This window comes from Dufourea novaeangliae, unplaced genomic scaffold (genome assembly GCF_001272555.1).
Source record: "Dufourea novaeangliae isolate 0120121106 unplaced genomic scaffold, ASM127255v1 scaffold106, whole genome shotgun sequence".
NCBI classification, from domain to species: domain Eukaryota; kingdom Metazoa; phylum Arthropoda; class Insecta; order Hymenoptera; family Halictidae; genus Dufourea; species Dufourea novaeangliae.
The window spans coordinates 160512-181449 of NW_015373978.1; the positions used below are offsets into that span (position 1 = coordinate 160512).

The 20938-nt window shown below is 32.4% G+C and overlaps 1 protein-coding gene across 1 annotated transcript; it reads left to right on the plus strand.

The window, feature by feature from the left end:
- The first annotated feature begins 5671 nt into the window (after positions 1–5671).
- LOC107187103 lies at positions 5672–19587 on the plus strand. The gene is made up of 3 exons (XM_015575112.1): positions 5672–5999; positions 8902–9060; positions 18266–19587. The coding sequence occupies exons 1-3, from the start codon at positions 5939–5941 to the stop codon at positions 18505–18507; spliced, it is 462 nt and encodes a 153-aa protein (XP_015430598.1). The 5' UTR covers positions 5672–5938; the 3' UTR covers positions 18508–19587.
- The last annotated feature ends 1351 nt before the right edge of the window (positions 19588–20938 follow it).

Sequence of the window (20938 nt, forward strand, 5' to 3'; positions counted from 1 at the left end):
ATTTCTTTGATGTTTCATTTAATTGATATTTGTTAATGCGTATAATTAAATCGTACTTATTGAAATATTTAGAAATTAATCATATAAGTATTATAAAATTATATATTTATGTAGTGATTGTAACTTCATTCTATGAAACTGTAGAATATTGAATAATGTTCAATGATCTAATCAATTTACGAAATTATTTATATCAATTATGAATTAACGGTAGAAAAAACAATTTAATGTTTCTTAATTTTCTATGGTCCAGTATCAACGATTCACTTCACCTTCATATTATACATACAATGTTTCCGTACTGCAGATCAATCTACAAGAAATAATTCAGGTTTTAATAAAAATATCGTAGTCCATTTATAATATACTAGATCATCGCTGATCTTAAAATAAATATACAATTTTAATTTAAATTATCGAAGAATTTGTTTTTAGTTTCTACAACTGTTAATAAAGAATGTTTAAATTACACCACTATAAGAACCTGTTTTATGTTGTGAAACGTTCTTAACCTTTACCGACCTAAATTCTTTCTTCCCAACCAAAAAATAATATATTGTTCCATATAGTTGTTCCATATAGCAAAAATTGTTCATAAATAAAAACAAATATTCATTAAACAATTCCTAAATATTATTTTCGAGAATATGTTCAACTAAGTATACGATATAATGCCACTTTGAATTTTTACGTTCATAATATGAGTTACAAATGTTAAGTAAGTTAATGATTCCGAATGGAATTCTACGGTCGGAAAAGATTAAAAAAGATTCTTAAACAATATAAAAAATATTAGTCTCTTTCGGTTAACAAAGGGGAAGACGACGACGTCGAACGACCGGAAATGACTGTTGACTTCCAAGGCAGAAATTAAATGACTTTATGAATGAACTGGGAGACGTATCCCGTTCGGCGCAAGCTTTGCATCAATGGTGGTGACTTTTAGCTTGTACACAGGAAAACGTGTGTATGTGTGCTGGCCACACGTATTCGTGTTTACACGCATATGGTCGAGAAGAAAGGGTCAAATACTGAAGTCAATTCGGTAATGTCTTGCGGGGTTAATTGGCCTCCCGACCCCTGACAAGTCCTCTACAACGAGTCGGCAAGCTCCACTTTGTAATCCTGCGTTTACATATCTGTAACGAACTTGGGCGGTCGCAAATTAGAAATCGATGAAATACAACTATATCGCAGATGGATCTTTGTTATCTGAATATTTTGTTCTGTTTACTGCAGAGATTGGCCCATTTCTTCTTTTAGAAACATTCAGCTGCTCTCTACAGATCGATATTTATGTCTACTTATTAAAACTTTTAATATTATACGCATTTTATTGAATGAATATATGTATGAATATATGAATATAAAAATATATTGTTCAACTTTTCATTTAGTAGTATTGAAAATTGAATTACGTTAAATTTTTAATGACCAAATGCGAATTTGTCTTCTGTATAAGATAAAATTTAAATTGAAAATCTTATTGATGGATTTTGTCCTACAGTCTATCGAAAAGTGACATTTTTGTCATTTTATCATAGACACTATCATTATAAAGCATTACAAGGTTTCATTATCGTACCATGGTTTTTATTTGATATTTTTACCGATCCTGTTCCGTCGTGCAGGTATAGTGCTTCATAGCAGCGGCTATTATTTTATAACAAAACTCCAATTTAGCTATTCAATCTCTCCCGTAATAATGTACGCGTTTATTTCTTGTCTGTTTCATTTCAATAGCGTATCTTTTTAATCTTTTCGATACCCTACAGTAGACGAATGTTCCAACATTTGGTCGGCAGCCGGTCGGTCCCGGTCGCGTTGTACCATCCAGGCGAAGAACAATATCGCCATAAACTTGTACCGTTGGGTGACTCCCGCAACCTCGGCACGGTCAAGCCAAACTTGGCCACGTGATCTTAATTATTTGCAGACGTACATTTTTTCCTAATGGAACCTTTTCCTCCAGCACGAACCTCGGGAAATCCGAGGAATATCCCTACTCCTTCAGAGTTCAACCAATAGAAATTTGTGATTGTCGAAATCGTTATTGACAAAGCATATTGCCAACGGCGGTGAACTTTTGGTAATAACAGACTCAAACCATAACTCACCCGGTGAACATCACACACACACAAACACACACACACACACACACACACACACACACACTATATTGTAAATACAGTTATTAAGAACCAATTAAAATGTGCTTTATTTTCGATTTCACTTCTAAGGATCGTGTAACGGTTTGGCAATTAAGTGCGAGCATTGCGCGACCTAACAGCTCCTATGTGGCTAGTAAATAATGAACAGTTAGTAATTCGATTCACGATATTCGTTATGCCTTGTAGATGATAATGGGTAATCAATCTAATATGCAATTTCATGTATAATTATTACACTTGTGTGCTACTCATGTGTAGAGAGCTTTATTACGATTCGTTTCAGATACATACTTTGAAAAAGTATATCTTTAAATTTATTTCTCAGAATTTTAGGTATAGAATTTTTGTATTAAGCATTATCAATTGAAACTGATATTGAGATATTTTCTGTACTTCAGAAACTAGAGACAAATATATTTTTAACGAAACACAAATAGTTTAAAGGAAACAAGATAATAAAACAGTGACTTGCATTTTGAATATTTCTGACAACATAAAATAATTGAAAGAAAATGTGTTAAAAGTGACGATCAAGTAGCCAAAAACACCATTGTGGTTAATCGCGTGATATTAACTGTGGGCTTAGTTAATGTCGGATGAATGTTATTTTGTTATGAAACGTGCTATAAAACTGCTATATTTTATGTATATTGTTAAAATATTATCCAAATAGAAATTTAAAATAGTACACAAGCAATTTTTATTTACCACACTTTTAATAGGGATAGCAGTATTATTGAAACCTTTTAAATACAAAATGTAAGTCGTGTATATTTCGTTATACTTTAAATCATGTACATAACTTATTTAGACAATTCCTATTTTGGATACAGGCCAACCGTTTCAAGTTGCAACAGGGTGATTCACCGTTGGACACTCCTTTATGATCCAATGCTTGGCTGGTGTTCAGACCTGCCTGAGGAAAGAAATTTATATGTGTAAATTTTGTTATCCATACCTATTTTAAAACGTTTTATTTCCATATTAACAAAATAATAATAAATAATAAGACGGGATTACATATTTGTAATTTATTTATTTATTCTTAAATATTATTAATACTAGTTGTATAACTTGTATATCTTTCTTGGTGTTTTCATGTTCTACCTTTGTACTGTATTAAAATTTTGGCATATTATTATTTATAATATTGCTTTCAATTGATTACTTTTTTAAGAAAGCATAACGTTCCAGGTTAAAACATGTTTACAACGTTTTTCAAAATTATGTATCTGTTAAATACTAAAACTACAGCATTACAAGTGTTCAATGCCATAATCATTTATCTTATACTGATCGGCATTCTTAAAAAAAGACGCTATGAAATACATACTGTAATTGAAAAATCTGAAGTAATTAATACAATTAAAACATTGAATTAAATTTTCATACGATTTAACGACCATTTATTAAATTCCTGTTTTCTGATTCACACATACGAGAAAAAAATGTTCTGCACTATTTACGATTTTGCGGCTACAACTATGTAGCATCCAGTTAAATTAGCTCCCTAGATAATCTTAATCGTGCTCTGATCTTCCTTATACCGAATTCAAACTAAGTTACCTATCATAGTAAATTCCCATTATAGCCAAGTTAAACAGCAAATTCAGAATTTGTACATTAGAGTGGTGCTTAAAATTTAACTTATGAAATATTGCTTGGGCACCTTACCGTTTTGTTGTGTATGCTGATAAACGAGCGTGATTAAAATTTTATTATATTTCATAATATTTTAGAGGTTGCTGTTATGAGAGCCGCTCATTAATATTATGAATAACAAAACCATATACCAGGCTCTCTATAAATCTGAGTGTCGGATTTATAGAGTATTTATAACAGTATTTGTTGCTATTAGTTAAGTAATTCCAACAGAAATATCTATTTAATAGACTTTTATAAATGTGAATTGACTATTCTTAAAAGTTGCTCGTCCACAAATTTATTTTGTAAAAATATTCGAATGTTAAATCAACGTGTTAAAAAATCATAATTATGTCAGCAAGAAAGTTAAATTCCTATTTTTTAGAAAAATACAAAATTTAATGGCTGGTAGCAACTCCTAATGTTTAACTAAAGAAAGTTTAAAAAATACCATGTTACTTAAAAGGAAGAACATATTGACATGGTGTCCCGTAAAAAAGTACAAAAAAATTTGTTTCGTTAAGTAAGCCGAACCGTACTGTATATGTACAATAAAGGTACAGTTGTTGTACAGTATTTAGGGACTTTTGCAATAAAAATTGTACACATCTTGTGTGTTTCTTATGGTTTTCATTAGCATGTACCGTGTTCTTGAAACTAATGGGAGTAAATATTGTTTGTGTCGTTAGTGTAGGTGGTTTAAGTAGGCAGAAGGGAGGACAACAAAATGAGTTTATCGATCTATATATTATGTCAAAAGGATGATATCGTTTAAGTCTTCTGTTACAGTGGGTGATCAAATTATTGCGAACACTTCGAAGTACCATTCATTTGAATTTCGATCAAGAACGGAATCGAAAATACACTTACAATACACATACCAATATGTTGTCACGCCACTCTTCGCATCTATAATTGTTTGATTTCTTCTCGGCATACTTTCAATATTTTTTCGACACATTATAATTTAACACTGTTAGAGCAAATAATAATCAAGGACACCAACGATCAACAAATTAACACCTAAATTGACAATAACAAGTCATACTTACGAATTATCAAAGGCAGCACAATTTGGTACCTTGTTATTGTATTGATTACAAAACATACCAAAAAAAGTTAAATTGTGTATCTATATCTTAAGAAAAAAAGACAGGGTATACTTCATTGTTATTGACGTCATAATAACACCGAAAACATAAAATATGTCATTTCCCCACCTGTTCATAATAAATTGATCACCCATTATAGGTATGTGTGAGATTGTTTGTGTAATGTCAGAATTTTAATGGTTAAGCGAGTGCATGAAGTGTCGAATGGAGTGATCAAATATAGTGTCTCGTACTGTTGGGATGCCTGTCAAAGTGAGCATGTCCGTTTTGAGCCTATTTTATTAATAAGAAAGGTGAAATATTATTCAATACAGCTAATACTCCCGTACTCATCCCTTACGATACCAGAACTTCTGCTTATTTACAAACAGTCAAACAGAAATATTTCCAAAATCAGTTCAACAGAATCCGTCCAATCTATCTCGGCAGTAATCTGAAAAACTAGCGTTTACTGAACGAGCACGTACTCTAGTTTCCAGCATATACCTCGAAAGATCCCAGAGCGCTGAACGGTCCCGTAATTGTCCTAATGAGTCCAATGAGGGCCGCGAGCAGTGTCCCTCCCTACCTCTCTCTCTCTATCCCCCCTTTAACCGCAATTATTGTTTCGTCTCTTGTGCTCTCTTAAAAGTCTCCTTCGGTTGTTTGCTCTTGACTCCTACTTCCTGGCACTTGCATCGTCCACGGAGGGGTTACGGGGTTATTAGGCACGATATGTTATTACGCCGCAAGAGGAGAGGAAAAAAGACACTACGAACGGAGAGGGAGTGAGGGAAAAACGGAGACCGCCGATGTGCACGCTGTCCCGCGCAAAAAGGGGGTGTTGCCTCTTCAGTATCGTAGTGAACACGTTCCGTGGCAGTAGCAGTTTCTTGCCGACGATTTTCCGAGAACCCCGCATGATATTACATCGGGACTACTGAACCAACACGCCTGTGATCCGTGCCGTACGACGATCGATTTGCCGCTAGAACACGAAAAGCATTGAAATCACCGAGTGCCCAGTACAAAATGTCCGCCAGATTAGAATGGATGTTGGTGATCTTCGGCCTGGTCGTTCTCGCACAGTCAGGTGAGTTCAGGCTTGTTATTCAGATGTTGCTTTTCAATGTTGGATAAAGATTTAAGGATTTACCGTTTGTTTCGTGGGATGAAAATGTTTAACATAAAAGTAACGTGAGAAGTTATATGTAAACTGCAAATGTTTATGCACTTATAGCATTTTTTAACTTGGACAATGCAATAAAATGAAAGTTTTAATAAAGTTTGATACTATTATGTATTATTTTTAACATAGTAAAGCCTCTAGCAGAGAATTCAAAATTCTGCTACATTTTAATTTTTAGATATTAGTATCTAAAATTCTGAAGTTGTATAAACTTCCGCAATCTAGTTATGAGTTGATAAGATCATGTATTTTTTTAGAAACAGAGAATTTATATGTAGTTGGTCATTATTCATCCTCATCTGTCACTTGTGTTAATTTGACATATTGATCTACTAAGAAATGATGTCATTCTGTTATGTGCAGATAAGTTTTTCTGAGGCTCCGTGATTTTTATTTTAGGGAATTTGTAAATTTACCTATTTATCTCTATTATATTAATATTTTATCATTGTGTTAATTTGACACCGAGGGACAAATTAAGTTGGCAAAATGAGGAATGGATAGATGTTAACACTAGGACTACTACATAGTATTGAATGTATTATCCACTAAATTAAATTGGAAAATATAGTAATATACATAATATATGTATAATATAATCTGGTCTAATATAGTGTAATAGTGTATATGTATAGTAAATTAAAGGTTAACATAACGCCAAAAGCAATGTTATAATTTCAGTAATTGTACAATAAGAAATCTCTCACCCGTTTGACGGGTTTGGTAGCTCTGGTGTCAAAGATGAATATTCATTTCTTTTTCTGTAGATGAAACTGTTTTGTATACGCAGAAGTCAGAAGAAGTAGAATCATATACATATACTGATTTAAAGAAATATTATTTAATACTTCTATTATACTTTATTTAACGCAAAAAATATTAACCTTTAGAGGACAGGCAGGTTTTTTCATGATATTTTATATGTTTGTGTTATGCTACGAAAAATACGCGATTCCTCCGGAGTCTAAAAATAGGCTTCTCGCCCTCTACAGGTTAAAAATTAATATCCAATAATAATATTTTTTTATAAAGTTTAGTCTCTTGATGGGTGTTTTTTACGATAAATTAATTTCATAACATACTAATGTACATGAATTCTATGTGAGAGTCCTTTGAAGTTGTTACCAAACAAGATTGTTTCGTCACTGTTTATGTGAGTAACAAAATCATAAAAAAAAAAGTTCAACGTTTATGCACGCAGCCTTGAGTAACAATAGCAATGACTCATTTAGAAACTAGCTCCAGAACCATCAGCAAAAACCATTAAGTACATCATTTCACAATTTAAGTCTCCATCTTGGGCATTGTCTTACTTCCCCGGTCGTGACTCCTTTATTGCGGGTTTTGTTTTCTTGTTATGTTGCCGGTTCATACTTATCATCGTATTAAACATATTAAGCTGACCTTTGTTGTCGGTCAAATTGTTATTATTGTTTGTACAAAAAACTTACTCCAACGCTACAAATGCAATATTATATTTATATTAATTGAAATAATTTCTATAAAAACTGTAGAAGAGTAATGTGCCACAAATTAGAATTGAAAATATATATGGTATGGTAATTGTGTCGTAGACTGCGGATTTTATGCATTTATCGTAAATGTGAACTATGCAGAATACAACACAGTATAATTTTTTTTATAAATTCTATATTACTTTAGATCTGACGAAACATTTGATATAGGAAACGAAGCTTTGAAATAATTTCAATTCAGTGAATTAATTCACAAAGATCTGAATTTATATAACAATCCGCAGTCTAGTAATTAGTTTTTTAATTTAACCTTCAATTAAGACTAACTGTCTTCTGTCATATCTGTTCACTACGTGAATAATTTAATATTAATTTCATAATATAAAGTGCGTAGATATCGGTACGATATAAGCAGTAACGTAATTACATCACGCTCGCAAGTGTCTGTGGTCTACGCCATCAAGGAAAATGAGTAATCCTGATAGAATGAATTATAGTCGACGGCAATTGTTAACATTCTGGAATATTACTCAAGTTCTTGTGAAAAGATTCCTACGAAGAGAATACAAAAGTATGACTTACATACAGTGTGTGATCAAAGTATTAAAGCCGACAGCATAAATTTATGACTTTACGATTTCCACTGCGTTTTTTATAATTACATATGCTAAGATTAATTTGTTTGTGTATTTTTACTGAACAATTATGAGTTAAAAATTGCCCAGTGTAAAATTCTTGGTAGAGCACACGCACCAATATATCAACACATGAGGAATTTTGTAGTTATGAAAATCGAATTTTAAATGATAAATATCTGGTACATGAAAATGAGATGTTTGAATATCTAGACCTTTTTATAACGTATAGATTTCTATTTGAAACTTTTGGAAAAGTGTAATTAATCAAATTAAAAAGACAAAATACAGATTTCACCAGTGAATAAACATTTGTCACCAATGGCGCAATAGTTGTTCGAATGCGAAACACGGAATTGAAAAATATAAATATTTAATCATTTACTAATTTTAATAACTTAACTTACTCGTTTTTATATGCAACGTTCATTTCCTGCTCTGCGTTCATTTACTGGTGCATCCACCCTATTGTGATTTTATACCTACTACACAAACACAAAAAACATATTTCTCGTATTGTGGCTTTAATAATTTGATCACTTACTGTAGTCGTTAGAAATAGCTGAAGTAATATTATTTGCTGTAACTAAATACGAAATAATGAAATAATATCAAAACAAGGGAAGGTTTTACAACAAGGAATTGTACATTACCAAGTTTAATGTATTCATTGATTTTTCGTAATGCATCCGACAGGTTCGGCCCTACGGTGCTGGGACTGTGCTTCTAACGCGAATGCCCTGTGTGGCGATCCTATGAACATCACGGAGCACCAAGTGACCTTCCATACTAAAGTCTGCGAAGCTGGTCTCTATGACTCGTCGAAACCGATATGTCGTAAAACCGTGAGAAGAGGTAAGAGAATTAAAAAAATTACATGAATGTATTCGCATAAAATTTTCAAAGAATTCAGTTTCACATTCCTCCGTTTACTATTCATACTACATAAATGTGAACTGATTTGCACAAAAGTTGTAGCATCAGGAAAAATCGAAGCGAATTGATTTCTTTTTTGCCTTGTAGGCATGCAACGCATAAAAACTGTAAGAGCGATGAATAATCCTTTCATAAAGGAAGTCTTTCTTGCCAGTTGTTTAATAGATAGTTCAGTAGTGTTTAATAGTAATTTAATAAATAGTGTTTTTCAATAGGGCCTATTTGACATCCTACTAGCAATGAAAACAATTATACGAGAAATAGACTGTACACATTTTTAAGAATGAGGAAATAATTCGTTAACGAACAAAGCAATTTTGTTTCTTCTAAGATAAGAGTTACTATTTCAAACCAAAATTACTACATATACAGTAACGTCTTAGCTATACGAATCTGCAAAATTTATTCGATAATAAAAAACTTAATGAAACAATACAAACTTCTACATATAATGTTTATTTCCTATAGCAGTAATAGAGCTTATAGTTGCTACACATGGTACAAAAATGACTCATTTTTTCTAAATATTAAAATAAGACGGCTGTTTAAATTAGTGCAAATAATTTGTAGAAAAAATAATAGTAACTTTTCTATACAGATTGGAAAGCCCCCTCAGTAATAAAAAGGACTTAATAAGATAATACTTTCTATAATGTTTAAGGAACATCTAATTTGCAGTTTCTAAAACTCGTACGAGAATGGCTTACTGTTTCAAAATATAAAAGGGAAAAGCTCTTTATACTGCAAATAATTTCTAAAATAAATATCAATTATTTTACTTTGCACAGTGTAGAACCTTCAACAATAAACGAAACTTAATAAGACAATATAAACTTTAACAATGTCTTAGGAACTCTTAGTTTACAAGTTCCCACAAGTGGTACAACAATTACTTATTTTGTCTAAGTAGAGTAAACGCACCAATGAGTGAACACTTACGATATTTTTTTACTATTAAAGTCAAAATTTAAATGATAGTAATATTAATACATATCTGACAGACGAAAATTAGATTTTTCAATACTATATCTTTTTTATAACGTATAGATTTCCATTTGAACAAATACAGATTTCACCAGTGAACGAACAATATTCGGTAAATGAATATTTCTAACCAATGGCGCAAAAATTGCTTAAATATGAAACAAGGACTTGAGAAATATCAATACGTAATCATTTGCTTATTTCAATAACTTGATTGACTCGTTTTTATATATAATTTTCATTCACTGGCACGTGTTAATTTCCTTGTGCCTTCATCCGACTTGAATGTACAAGGTGAGTCAGTAAAAACTACTATCTAAAATAACTTTTTACCTATTGGTTGTATTAGAAAACGTTTAAATGAATTATGCAGCATTTTAAGGCACGCATCAGATGGATGAAAGTTGATTTTTTTATAACTTTTTTTTTTGGAGATATCAAGGTCACCTTGAGTTTTTTCGAGGTCAATGCATCTGTTTTTTACTATCACGTTGTTGTTGGTGGAAGGACGAACACAGTGACTCATAGCCTGATGGTACTAAAAACATATGCATTCATCCTAAAAAAACTCAAGGTCACCTTGATATCTAAAAAAATAAAAAAAGATATAAAAATAATCAAATTGCATCCGTCCGATGCGTCCCTTGAAATGCTATCATAATTCATTCAAACATTTTCTGATACCATCAATAGGTAACGAATTATGTTAGACAGTAGTTCTTATTGACTCACCCTATATGTATATTGAAAATTGGACAATATTAACCAGTAAATGAATATTTCTAACCAATGAAAAAATAATCAATATTTAATCATTTGTTTATTTTATTAGCTTAATTTACTCGTTTGTATACATAATGTTCATTCACTGGTACACTGGTACGTATTCATTTATTGGTGCATCCATCTTATCTAGATCTAGGTCTAGACTAAATATGAATAACTTCGGTTGAGTTACGTCGTTCGTAGTTTCGTTGCTACACGGTCGAAAGAGCAACGACGCCCGACTCGATTATGAGCAATGTCTTTACGTAGAATGACGCACTTAAGTGTCTCGTAGAATCACCGGGCGATCATCATCTTCGAGTTGATCGTCGCAAGCGGTACCGTGTTGCGCCCGTGACTCACAACACGTGCTCCCATGCCATAATTGCGATAATTGTGTTTAACCAAGGCCGAAACCACACCCGCGCTAAAGAGAAATCACTCGTCGGTGCAGGAATCATGAATATTGAGGTTAATCGTGTTAACATGACTAGAATCTTGGGATTAATGGCGCACATACATACGTGCATATTCACAATAACCACATAAGGTGGATATCAAAATTTACATAACCGCGGCGAATTATAATTCTACAACTCCTCGGGGAAGGTCTTTTTCTAATTAGTTCGTCACTCGGGTATCATGGAGCTCACAGATGGGAATGTTTATGTCGGTGTTTTGAACAGTGCAGACCGTTTCCGAAGAACGTAAATTCAGTTCTGTAAGCAATGGTTTTTTATTATTGAATCTTTTACTAATATGGCGTTTGATATTCTGTATTTTCAAACATTGAAATCTATAGATTCAGTAATAGGGATATTTGTCGTTAGTTTATTGGAATAATTCAATTATAAGTAGCTTTCTTCTTAAGCGCTATGTAGTAGTTTTATACAATCCACTGAAATACAGAAGATTGTATAATACAAGTATGATTCCATTATTATTTTTATTGTGGATTATTCTTCAACGTAATGTGTATACTTTCGTCTGTAAAGAACTGGACACTTTATTGTTTTGAAGAAAATGGACATCGAAACAAAGGTTGCAATTTGCTGAAGTAATTGTACACATTTATTTGTGTTTATTACTTTCAATATAATTTAGGCAATTTTAAGGACATATTGACAAATTAACGAAGAATTTGCGAATGAGATTATCCGTCATTATTCATAAGGGTCAAGTGACTTATGAATGGAAGTGTATGTAGATTCAAGAGTATAAATAGAAGGACAGTTGACGTTAAATTTATATGTATATTTTAAAATATAATGAAAATTTCATGAAATAATTTAAGTGGTACCCAGGAAATATGGATTACCTTTTTATTATTTTTGAATTATTTATAAAATTTATAATAATTTTTAGAAGAATAACAAATACCACTTAACAACATTTGTTTTTTATTGTAACGTAAACTGTCAACAGTTCAAGGTATAGAAGATATTTTCTTTTTCAATTACGTTTTCAAAGTAGTTTATATCATTTTCGTCGAAGAAATTAATATTACTGGTTAAGATGTCAAATTTTTATGTACATGATAAATATCTTTCTCGTAATGTATTAAATAATAAATGAATAATTAAGTATTCAGTCGAATATATACAAGAAATCTTCACTTATTTATTTAGGTATTGTCACTTATACAAAAATAATTTTAAACAAACTATTTTGAGTGTTGTAAGTATTGTCTTAGATTAGATAACGTACACAGATCTACATATAAAGACAAGAGTGAATGTATATGTGTGCATGTGTCATTGCAATTCAACCTTAATGATTGTAATTACAGCTCTCTGTAATAGGTATACGGTGTCTTGTAAAGCGTGAAAGTATCCAGCAAAAATTATTCGATGTGAAAAAATGAAATAGAAGTACCTACGTAATAAATAGTTTTGCAAACTAATTCATTTTTGAAACAATTCCTTTTATATATGCTAAACACGTGCATTGTGCAGTCCTGTTCAAAAGTTTGGAGTACAATTTACTCTGTAAATAACTAAATATTCTTCTGTAGACAAGATAAGCATCTTTATTTGTTTGATTAAAAATAGTACATACTACAGTGAAATTCCTTTACTCAAAATCAAAGTTATACGTATATCATAAATATTTTAAAAGAAGTGACGTGTGTTTTACACATCTAGACAGTAGTATACATAACCACATGTTATAATTGACATATAAATATTATATTGTTTATAATTTACATATAAATATTCATCATGTCAAGCATAATGTATACATAGAAATAACCAAATAATTTCCAAACAAAAAAGTATACATATATTACCTTGTCATACCTACTTTTCTATGCTTTAAACAAACATTCATTAGAAATCTATTAATCGTATACATTTATAATCGCTAATCAATAGACTGCGAATACTATGCATTTATTGCAAGTATGAATATACCGAATACTGTAAACATTTTAACGAAGATTAACAGACATTATACTTAATTCTGCATCAAGCAAGACATGTAACTATGGTAAATTAACCTATAATTAAGAAGTACATACTAACAAGGGAGGGCACGGAAGTGCCCCTTCCGATTTTGATGAAACTTTGTATGTCTGTTAAGCAGTCAAAAATAAGGGATACGTATTTTTTTTTTGATCGGCTGAGACGCGACTTTACGTAATAACAAAAAGTAACGAGCATTTTATTCCAAATCCATTGACATATTTGTTTTTCAAATTGCCTCCTACAGTTTCGCAGATTTTTATTATTTATGTCCCCTGCCGTGCGCAAGATCGTGCCCCTTGAGTCACCTCGCGATAGATAAGCGCAGCGATAAATGCAGTATGTATAGTCGGTAAATGGAGTGACTTTTTACTTTGTCGAGTATTTGAATTCAAGACGTCTACATAGTTATTCTCGAAATTTACTGTACACAATGGTATATATTAATCTGATAAATGTGCTTATTCTACTATCCATAGGTTTTAATTCTGCGGATAAAAAAGAAACGCCTGTTAACAGCGCCGAGTTAGATTTAAAAGACATTTTATATAATATAATTGTGCAAAGTATGGTAAGCCCAATATTCAGTATGGAACAAGATACATATTTAGATATTGATAGATACTTTGCAAACAGTGATCATTCGGATATTGATATTGACAATGAGTGGCTGGCATGAACGGAAATGGACCTTACTGATAATGAGGAACAGAATTAAGATCAGGAAAATGTACGGCCATTGATGCACCAACAAGTTTCGAATACAGAAGAGATACTGTGGTATACTGGAAGAGTGGTAAGACGAAACGTTTGAAATTAGAAACAGTGCAATCTAAATTCAAAATGGTTAAGTCTAAATTACTACGCATCAAAGATTATACATACAAAAATGTCATAGAAGCAATTCAATCAAAAACAATAATGCATGACGTAGACATTCGGCGGTGGGCGTTACAAGCAAAATTGTCAGAAGATTTACCATCATTTACAACTAGTCGTACATGGTTGTTAAAATTTAAAAAAGCATATGGTATTGTATCGCGAAAAATTATGAAGTTCATTATGAGGTCCAATGCTGATAGAGAAAACGAACACACTTCAAGTTTACACAACTTTTCGGAGCGTGTTAAATCGTATAGCGATTGTTACGGATTTAAGAATTTGTACAATTCGGATCAAAGTAGTTTCAACCTTGAATTAGATTCTGGAAGAACTTTGGCACTGAAAGGTACGAAGAAAGTAGAATTTGGATCTAGGGTACAGCATGTACCAATGTTCAAGACAGCGAACATTTTTGCTACAGCGTCAACATCTGGAAAACTTACGGAATTAAACGTGTACGGATTTCGCATGTGGAAAAATTTTGTTCGTCGCTTTTCGGAGATAGTCCTTTTATTCCATTATGACATTAATCTCCACACGACAGACAGTATTTTAAAACTTCAGTGACTGGTTGATAATCAGTTTTCTACGCCGCGATTTGAAAATTTTATTAAGTATTCGTGGTATAAAAGCGGATACATGTCAGTGAGACTGCTTCGTTTTGAAAATCCCGTAGAATTCTGCTGTGCGCCGGACAATGAACCACAATTACATATATGTGGTGATGTAGCTATTATTACTTGTGCTTGGTGCCGAAAAACGCTATGTGTGAAACATTTCTCCAACGATTATCATTATTGTCATGACTATGTTTCTTAAGTTATTCGAATTACTCGTTCCGCGTTAAAATTGTCAGTTTAATCTATCTCCCCTGGAGTGCGTATAGCTGTAACTGTTTTCTAAGATCTAATACAAATTTAATAAAAGTAACTATTATATATTGCAAAAATAATTGTTTTTCACTTACACGTATAAATAACGTTGTCTGATAATGCAATATCGTACGATACAACTCGATTTAGTATGGCGAGGTGACTCAAGGGGCACGATCTTACCCACAGTAGGGGACATAAATAATAAAAATCTGCGAAACTGTAGGAGGCAATTTGAAAAACAAATATGTCAATGGATTTGGAATAAAATGCTCGTTACTTTTTGTTATTATGTAAACTTGAATAAATTGTAAAAAAAATTTGTGTTATAAACGAATTTTATTTTGGACAATTTATTAGCACTATATTATTCTACATAAAAAACCGCAAACCTCGTCCATTAGAAGTTTTCATGTATCTCCTCTGGTTTTCGAGATAGTACTTTCGGGTTGAAACTTCGAGGGGTGGTTTTAACCCTTAAGGTCACGGCTCAGCCGATAAAAAAAAATACGTATTCCTTATTTTTGACTGCTTAAGAGGTCATGCTCAGTCAGGAGACCGAAAAAAGAGTGTTCTTTGGGAATTTTTTTCTCGAAAACTATGAGTCCTTTTTCAAAAAATGTGTTTGTGTTTCAAAGATTGCAGTTTATAGATTATAAGGTAATTTTTTAAATTACAAATACTTATTAGTAAATAAATGGTGAGCGATCTCCCGGATGTCTCTTCACAAAAAGTGGTCTGCCGTGATCACTGTAACTTCGTAACGGTTCATGTACAAATTAAAAATTCAGTAAGGTTTATATAATGGAAGAACCAATCTTGCCCTTGAACGTGGGATTTTTCACAATATTGATTAGGAACCAAATAGCAGACGTTTTCTTGAAAAAGTGCGATTTTCACTTAAAAAATCATTCGTTTTTGGTCGATTAAAAAAAAAGTATGGAACAAACAAAAGAATCCTTCGTTCAAGGACAAGTTTTTCTGATTTGAAATAAGGCGTAAAAGGGTTCATGTAAATCGAGACAGTAGTTTTCGAGAAATATCGATCACCGATTTGAAAAATGTAGTTTCGAGAAAAACGCGTTTAAAGTTTCAAGTCAAGCTTACACTTATATAAAATGTTCATTTTTTAACGCCTGTAACTCTGTCATTTTTAATCGGATTACCTTGAAACTTGCACAGAATATTCTCGAGGTGTTGTACTTAAAGAAAATGTAGAAAGTGAAAAATCGATTTTTCGAAAATTTCTGACTGAGCATGACCCCTTAAGGGGGGACACTTCCGTGGCTTTCCTTGTAAATAATTAAACTCTCCAGCACTTTTCCGGTCAATTTGACCCAAATTCAGACTTCAATTTTTAATTGTATTCTTTATCAAAGAAACTTGTTAATTAATTCGTCACCAGTAGTTTAAATATAACGAATCAAGCGATGTGTAAATATATTTCCTTAATTCGTTTTTAGCTCTGATCAAGTTTAATTCAAGGATTAGTATTGCAGCAATTTATTGAACAGTGCACAAAACTTAAAACTTTGGCAGAATAAACGTTCTTCTGCACGTTTGACTTACTTCTTCCATATTCGAATTATTTTTATTCGGTACCACAATGTTTAATGAAACACGTTGTATAATATTTGCATTCTTGCCCGTTATCATCCTGGAATTTGCAAACGATCACCTCGGCATGTATTGTACACATACTAATCACCGTACAAAGGAACCCGGTTTTATTCGCATGCACAAAGCCATAATTACTTCCGGAGATTCTCGGTACATTTTGAATCGCAAACGTTACACAACCTGTTGCGTTAAATCGTTCAAACAATACTCGAGTCCAGTATAAATAAGAAACATTTCACATGGCGCAGTCGATTCTGCATGGAAACCGGAAATTGTAAGTGTCACTTACTATGTACCTCTGTTCGTATTAGGCGATTGCTTCGTGGTGAATTGCAGGACTCATGAAAAATGACAAATCATTGATTTTAATTCAGTATTAGAGTTACGAATTGCTGTTGTTGCCATGGGTGATATGGCTGTGTAATGAAATTGCAAATGAATGGTATAGTTTTCGAAAAGAAAAGCTTACAGTTTTTTAAAAAGGAAAATAGGACTACTAGTGTTGAGTCTATACCGAGTTCAATTGTATAAAATACATAAAATAATATGGAATATATAATAAATTAAAAACCAACACATATTTGGACATTTGTGTTTTCAGTAATTATAAAACAGAACTTTGAAATCCGGTGAATTTTGACAGGTTTAGTGTTTTTGGTGTAGCTGAGCAATACATAGTACGAAAACGACGTTTTTAATGCTATGTAAGAATATCGAAAAAAGTATAGAATTCCATTTAAGAAAATACCGATGATCTTGAAATCTTTTCAAAAAGAAGAACTTGAGAAAAAATTCATTCCACCGTTAAATATGCTCCTTTATATAGTTCAGCTGTGTCTTGAGATGTTTTTTCATACAATAGTAAATAAGGCAGATATTTACGTGATTCCGTTTAGTTGATAAGGTAATAAGGGAACACCACGAACGCTGACTCGCGGATTGGAATTGAATCTTTGTGGCTTACTTCCGTGATTCGAGAAAAGAAGAATGGTACATATGTTTCATTCGTGCCCAATTGCCCTTTAAGTTTGTGAAAACTAACCTCAAAGTTAAATAAGCATTCCCACTTTTTCGCGTTTAACTTTTACAGTGTAAGAGATAGAAAAAATTTTTTCAAACGAGAGTTTAATGGTACAATTAGCACTAAAATAATGGTATAAAAAAAGTTATTAAAAATTTTGTTTCAAGAAAATAAACTTTTTTCAAAATTTTGTTAACGCAGATTTATAAACACCTAATGTACCATTAAACTCTTCTTTGAAAAATTTGTTTCTGTCTCTTGTACTTTAAGAGTTATACTCAGCAAAGTGGGAGTACCTATTCGAATTTGAGGTTAGTTCTCACCCTGAAAGGGCGATTGGGCATGAATGAAACATACCGTTATTCTTGTTTGGAATCACTCTATAAACCCACAAAATTTCATTCCAATCGACGAGCCAGCGTTCGCGGTGTTCTCTTGTGAAACGTCCTGTATAGTGAACTCAAAAAACTGTATAATACCAATAATACGAACTCATGATTTTATTTTTTCTCCAGAAAACGGCGAACGAGTAGTGATACGTCAGTGTTCAACCCCGAACGTGGACGAGGCGGACATCACCGATGGTCCTTGCAGCGCAATGGCGACTGGAGGTCGAAGTGTAGTCGAATCCTGCCACATTTGCAGCACCGATCTCTGTAATTCTGCGACAAGTGCATCGATCATGCAGCCACTTTACATCGTAGCTCTAGCCTTCGTCGGTTACCATTTATTCCAATCGAAGTACAACGTCGTTTAATCTTGCGAAATTCTTATGACGCAAAAAAAAGTGTAAGAAAAAAGGAATATATCATTTTAATATGTGAGAAAATTAGAAGAAAAAAAGAATACCGTATAAGTCAACATTCGATCAGTATCGTGTGAACAGCTCATATCGGGCGTACCGTGCCTGATGTTGTTCTTGCCGAATCGACCCAATTTTATTAATTTTAGCAGTTAAGAAACTCGTTATCCCAGCGATGCGTTGCTTCCAATTTCCGTCATAGTAACACGTTTTATTAATAATATGGTTTCTAGACGGTCGAGGCGAACTCGTTAGCGTTTTATTGTTAGATACCTCGTTAGTTGCGTACCAAATACCATTCGACGTAAGTGTACGTTGACGTAGATTTATACGCTGACACGCCTAAAGCTTTACTTAAACTTAAATTAATCGTTTCCGCAGCGATCTACAATATTCTCGTGAAAAAAAAGAAAAACGTCACTTTGAACGAGGCGATTATTTTTGTACTATACGTGTATATGTATATATAGATTTGATATTTCGTGACCGTGGTAGTATGATAAAGAAAGAGAAACTGTTAATTTGGAATACGTTTTTTTGCTACCGCGCCCTCGCGTCACGGCTTACGGAAGTCTTGATCGCATAACTAACACGCGTCTAATATCGCACGCTGTTGTAGATAGTGACCCTTTCTTTCGTTCTAGTTGCTCCTCTTTAATCTTAGCTTTCTTAAGTGTTCGCCGTCTGAACGTTCTGTTCAGACACCGCGTCTCGAATTACTTTTAAAAAGCAAGAAAACAAGCGGATGAAAGTAGCTTATCAGGTATCCGTCCAACGCTTAGAATGTAATACGAAATTTTCTTTTGCTTCACGGCCCAGCGAAAGTCTGCGTCCCGTCGAGTAACGTTTCGTTCTGTACATTACGTTGTTTTGAAATTCGATCGATTTAAAATGTTTGTAGATTAGGTACGATTGCGTGCAAAATTGTTTCGTTGCTACGTTTTTTCCCTTTAGAGTAATGCGCATCCTTCATGATATCTATTGTGAAAAACATTAAATTTACTGCATATCTGAATTAAAATGTTTCTCTTCATATATGGTCGTACTTTTATTTTCTGTCGATCCTCTGGTATTTTACTGTCCTCGCTGATTTTTTCAGATCATTTTTATTACTCTTACATGTATGCAATTTAGGAGATATTTATTATTTAAAATTTTGTTGTAATCAGTAATTGAGCTATTCTTCGTGAAAAAGTACATTAAGAATGTAAAGTAGAATTTTTTGTAATGCACATTACTTTCGAAGAATGGACTTGTAAGTTAAAAGTTTTAACTCTAGAACGTACTGTTCAAATTTTTGAGTATACGTGACTCTGTGAGCTCATGGGCGACCCAACTTAAAATCTAAATATTTTAAATATTGTTGCGTGGACGCGGCATAACTTCCGAATAAATAAAGGCAATATTAATAAAAAGGAAGAATTATTTATTTGGAGAGGAGGAGTACTTATCTTAACACGTCTTTTCTATTCTATAGTCGTATCACGACTCTACTCTGTCTCTGTTTTGGCGTTGTTACCAAAACGACGTCGCTAACCTGAAGTCTCTCGCTTCAACATTATACAATACGTGCTACCTATCGGGTAACACGTAACAATATGTATTATTGAACATTTCCGAGGAAGCCTGTCTTTATCTTAAATATCTTTTCTATATTTTAAAAACAGAAAAACTATAGCATGTACATTTCATTTAAATAAAGGAAATCAAACTATAAAAGTTAATGTTAAGCTGTATGCTAAAAGGGTTTTCATTAGATATGCTCTTCTATTTTTTTTTTAACTAAAACAGAAAAAGTAGTAGTGTTATTCTAGGGTTCAATATTTTTCATCTATTTTTATTTCAGTCTACTTTCATGCAGATAATGAGTAGACAACGGGTTTGTCTATAGCAATAATTTATTCATATATAATATAGCACATATATGCAATAAAATACTAACTATAAAGAGCTTGACTGAAATTAACACAAAAATTACACAATTAAGTTTAATTTAGCAGGTCACAAGATTTGAACAAACATAATAATTACATATTTAAGAAGGAATTTTTCTTCTAATGCTAAAAAATACTTCAGAAGTAACTTAATAAAATTTATTAACCTGCTATTTATCAAAGGAACTTCCGTCCATTTCATCCAAACATTTGCAACAATAAGTTCGAGAACAACTTCTATAACAAGAAAATAAGAAGAGACAATTACAACCTGTGTTGTATACATATATGTATATTAAAAAAGAAACGTATATTTTATCAAATACATTAATCACACTCGCACATGCTTTATCTCTGAAATACCATCAAACTTCATTTTATATAACTTAATAAATAAATACATAATGTTTCATATATTCTTCAATTGTGAGAGTACGTACACTGGGATTTAC

What these genes read in the sequence shown, in the direction of transcription:
- LOC107187103 (XM_015575112.1), top strand. Translation starts at nt 5,939, where the DNA reads ATGTCCGCCAGATTAGAATGGATGTTGGTGATCTTCGGCCTGGTCGTT. An exon ending in GGTCGTTCTCGCACAGTCAG is followed by an intron (nt 6,000 to 8,901) that starts GTGAGTTCAGGC and finishes TGCATCCGACAG; the next exon opens with GTTCGGCCCTACGGTGCTGG. An exon ending in TCGTAAAACCGTGAGAAGAG is followed by an intron (nt 9,061 to 18,265) that starts GTAAGAGAATTA and finishes TTTTTTCTCCAG; the next exon opens with AAAACGGCGAACGAGTAGTG.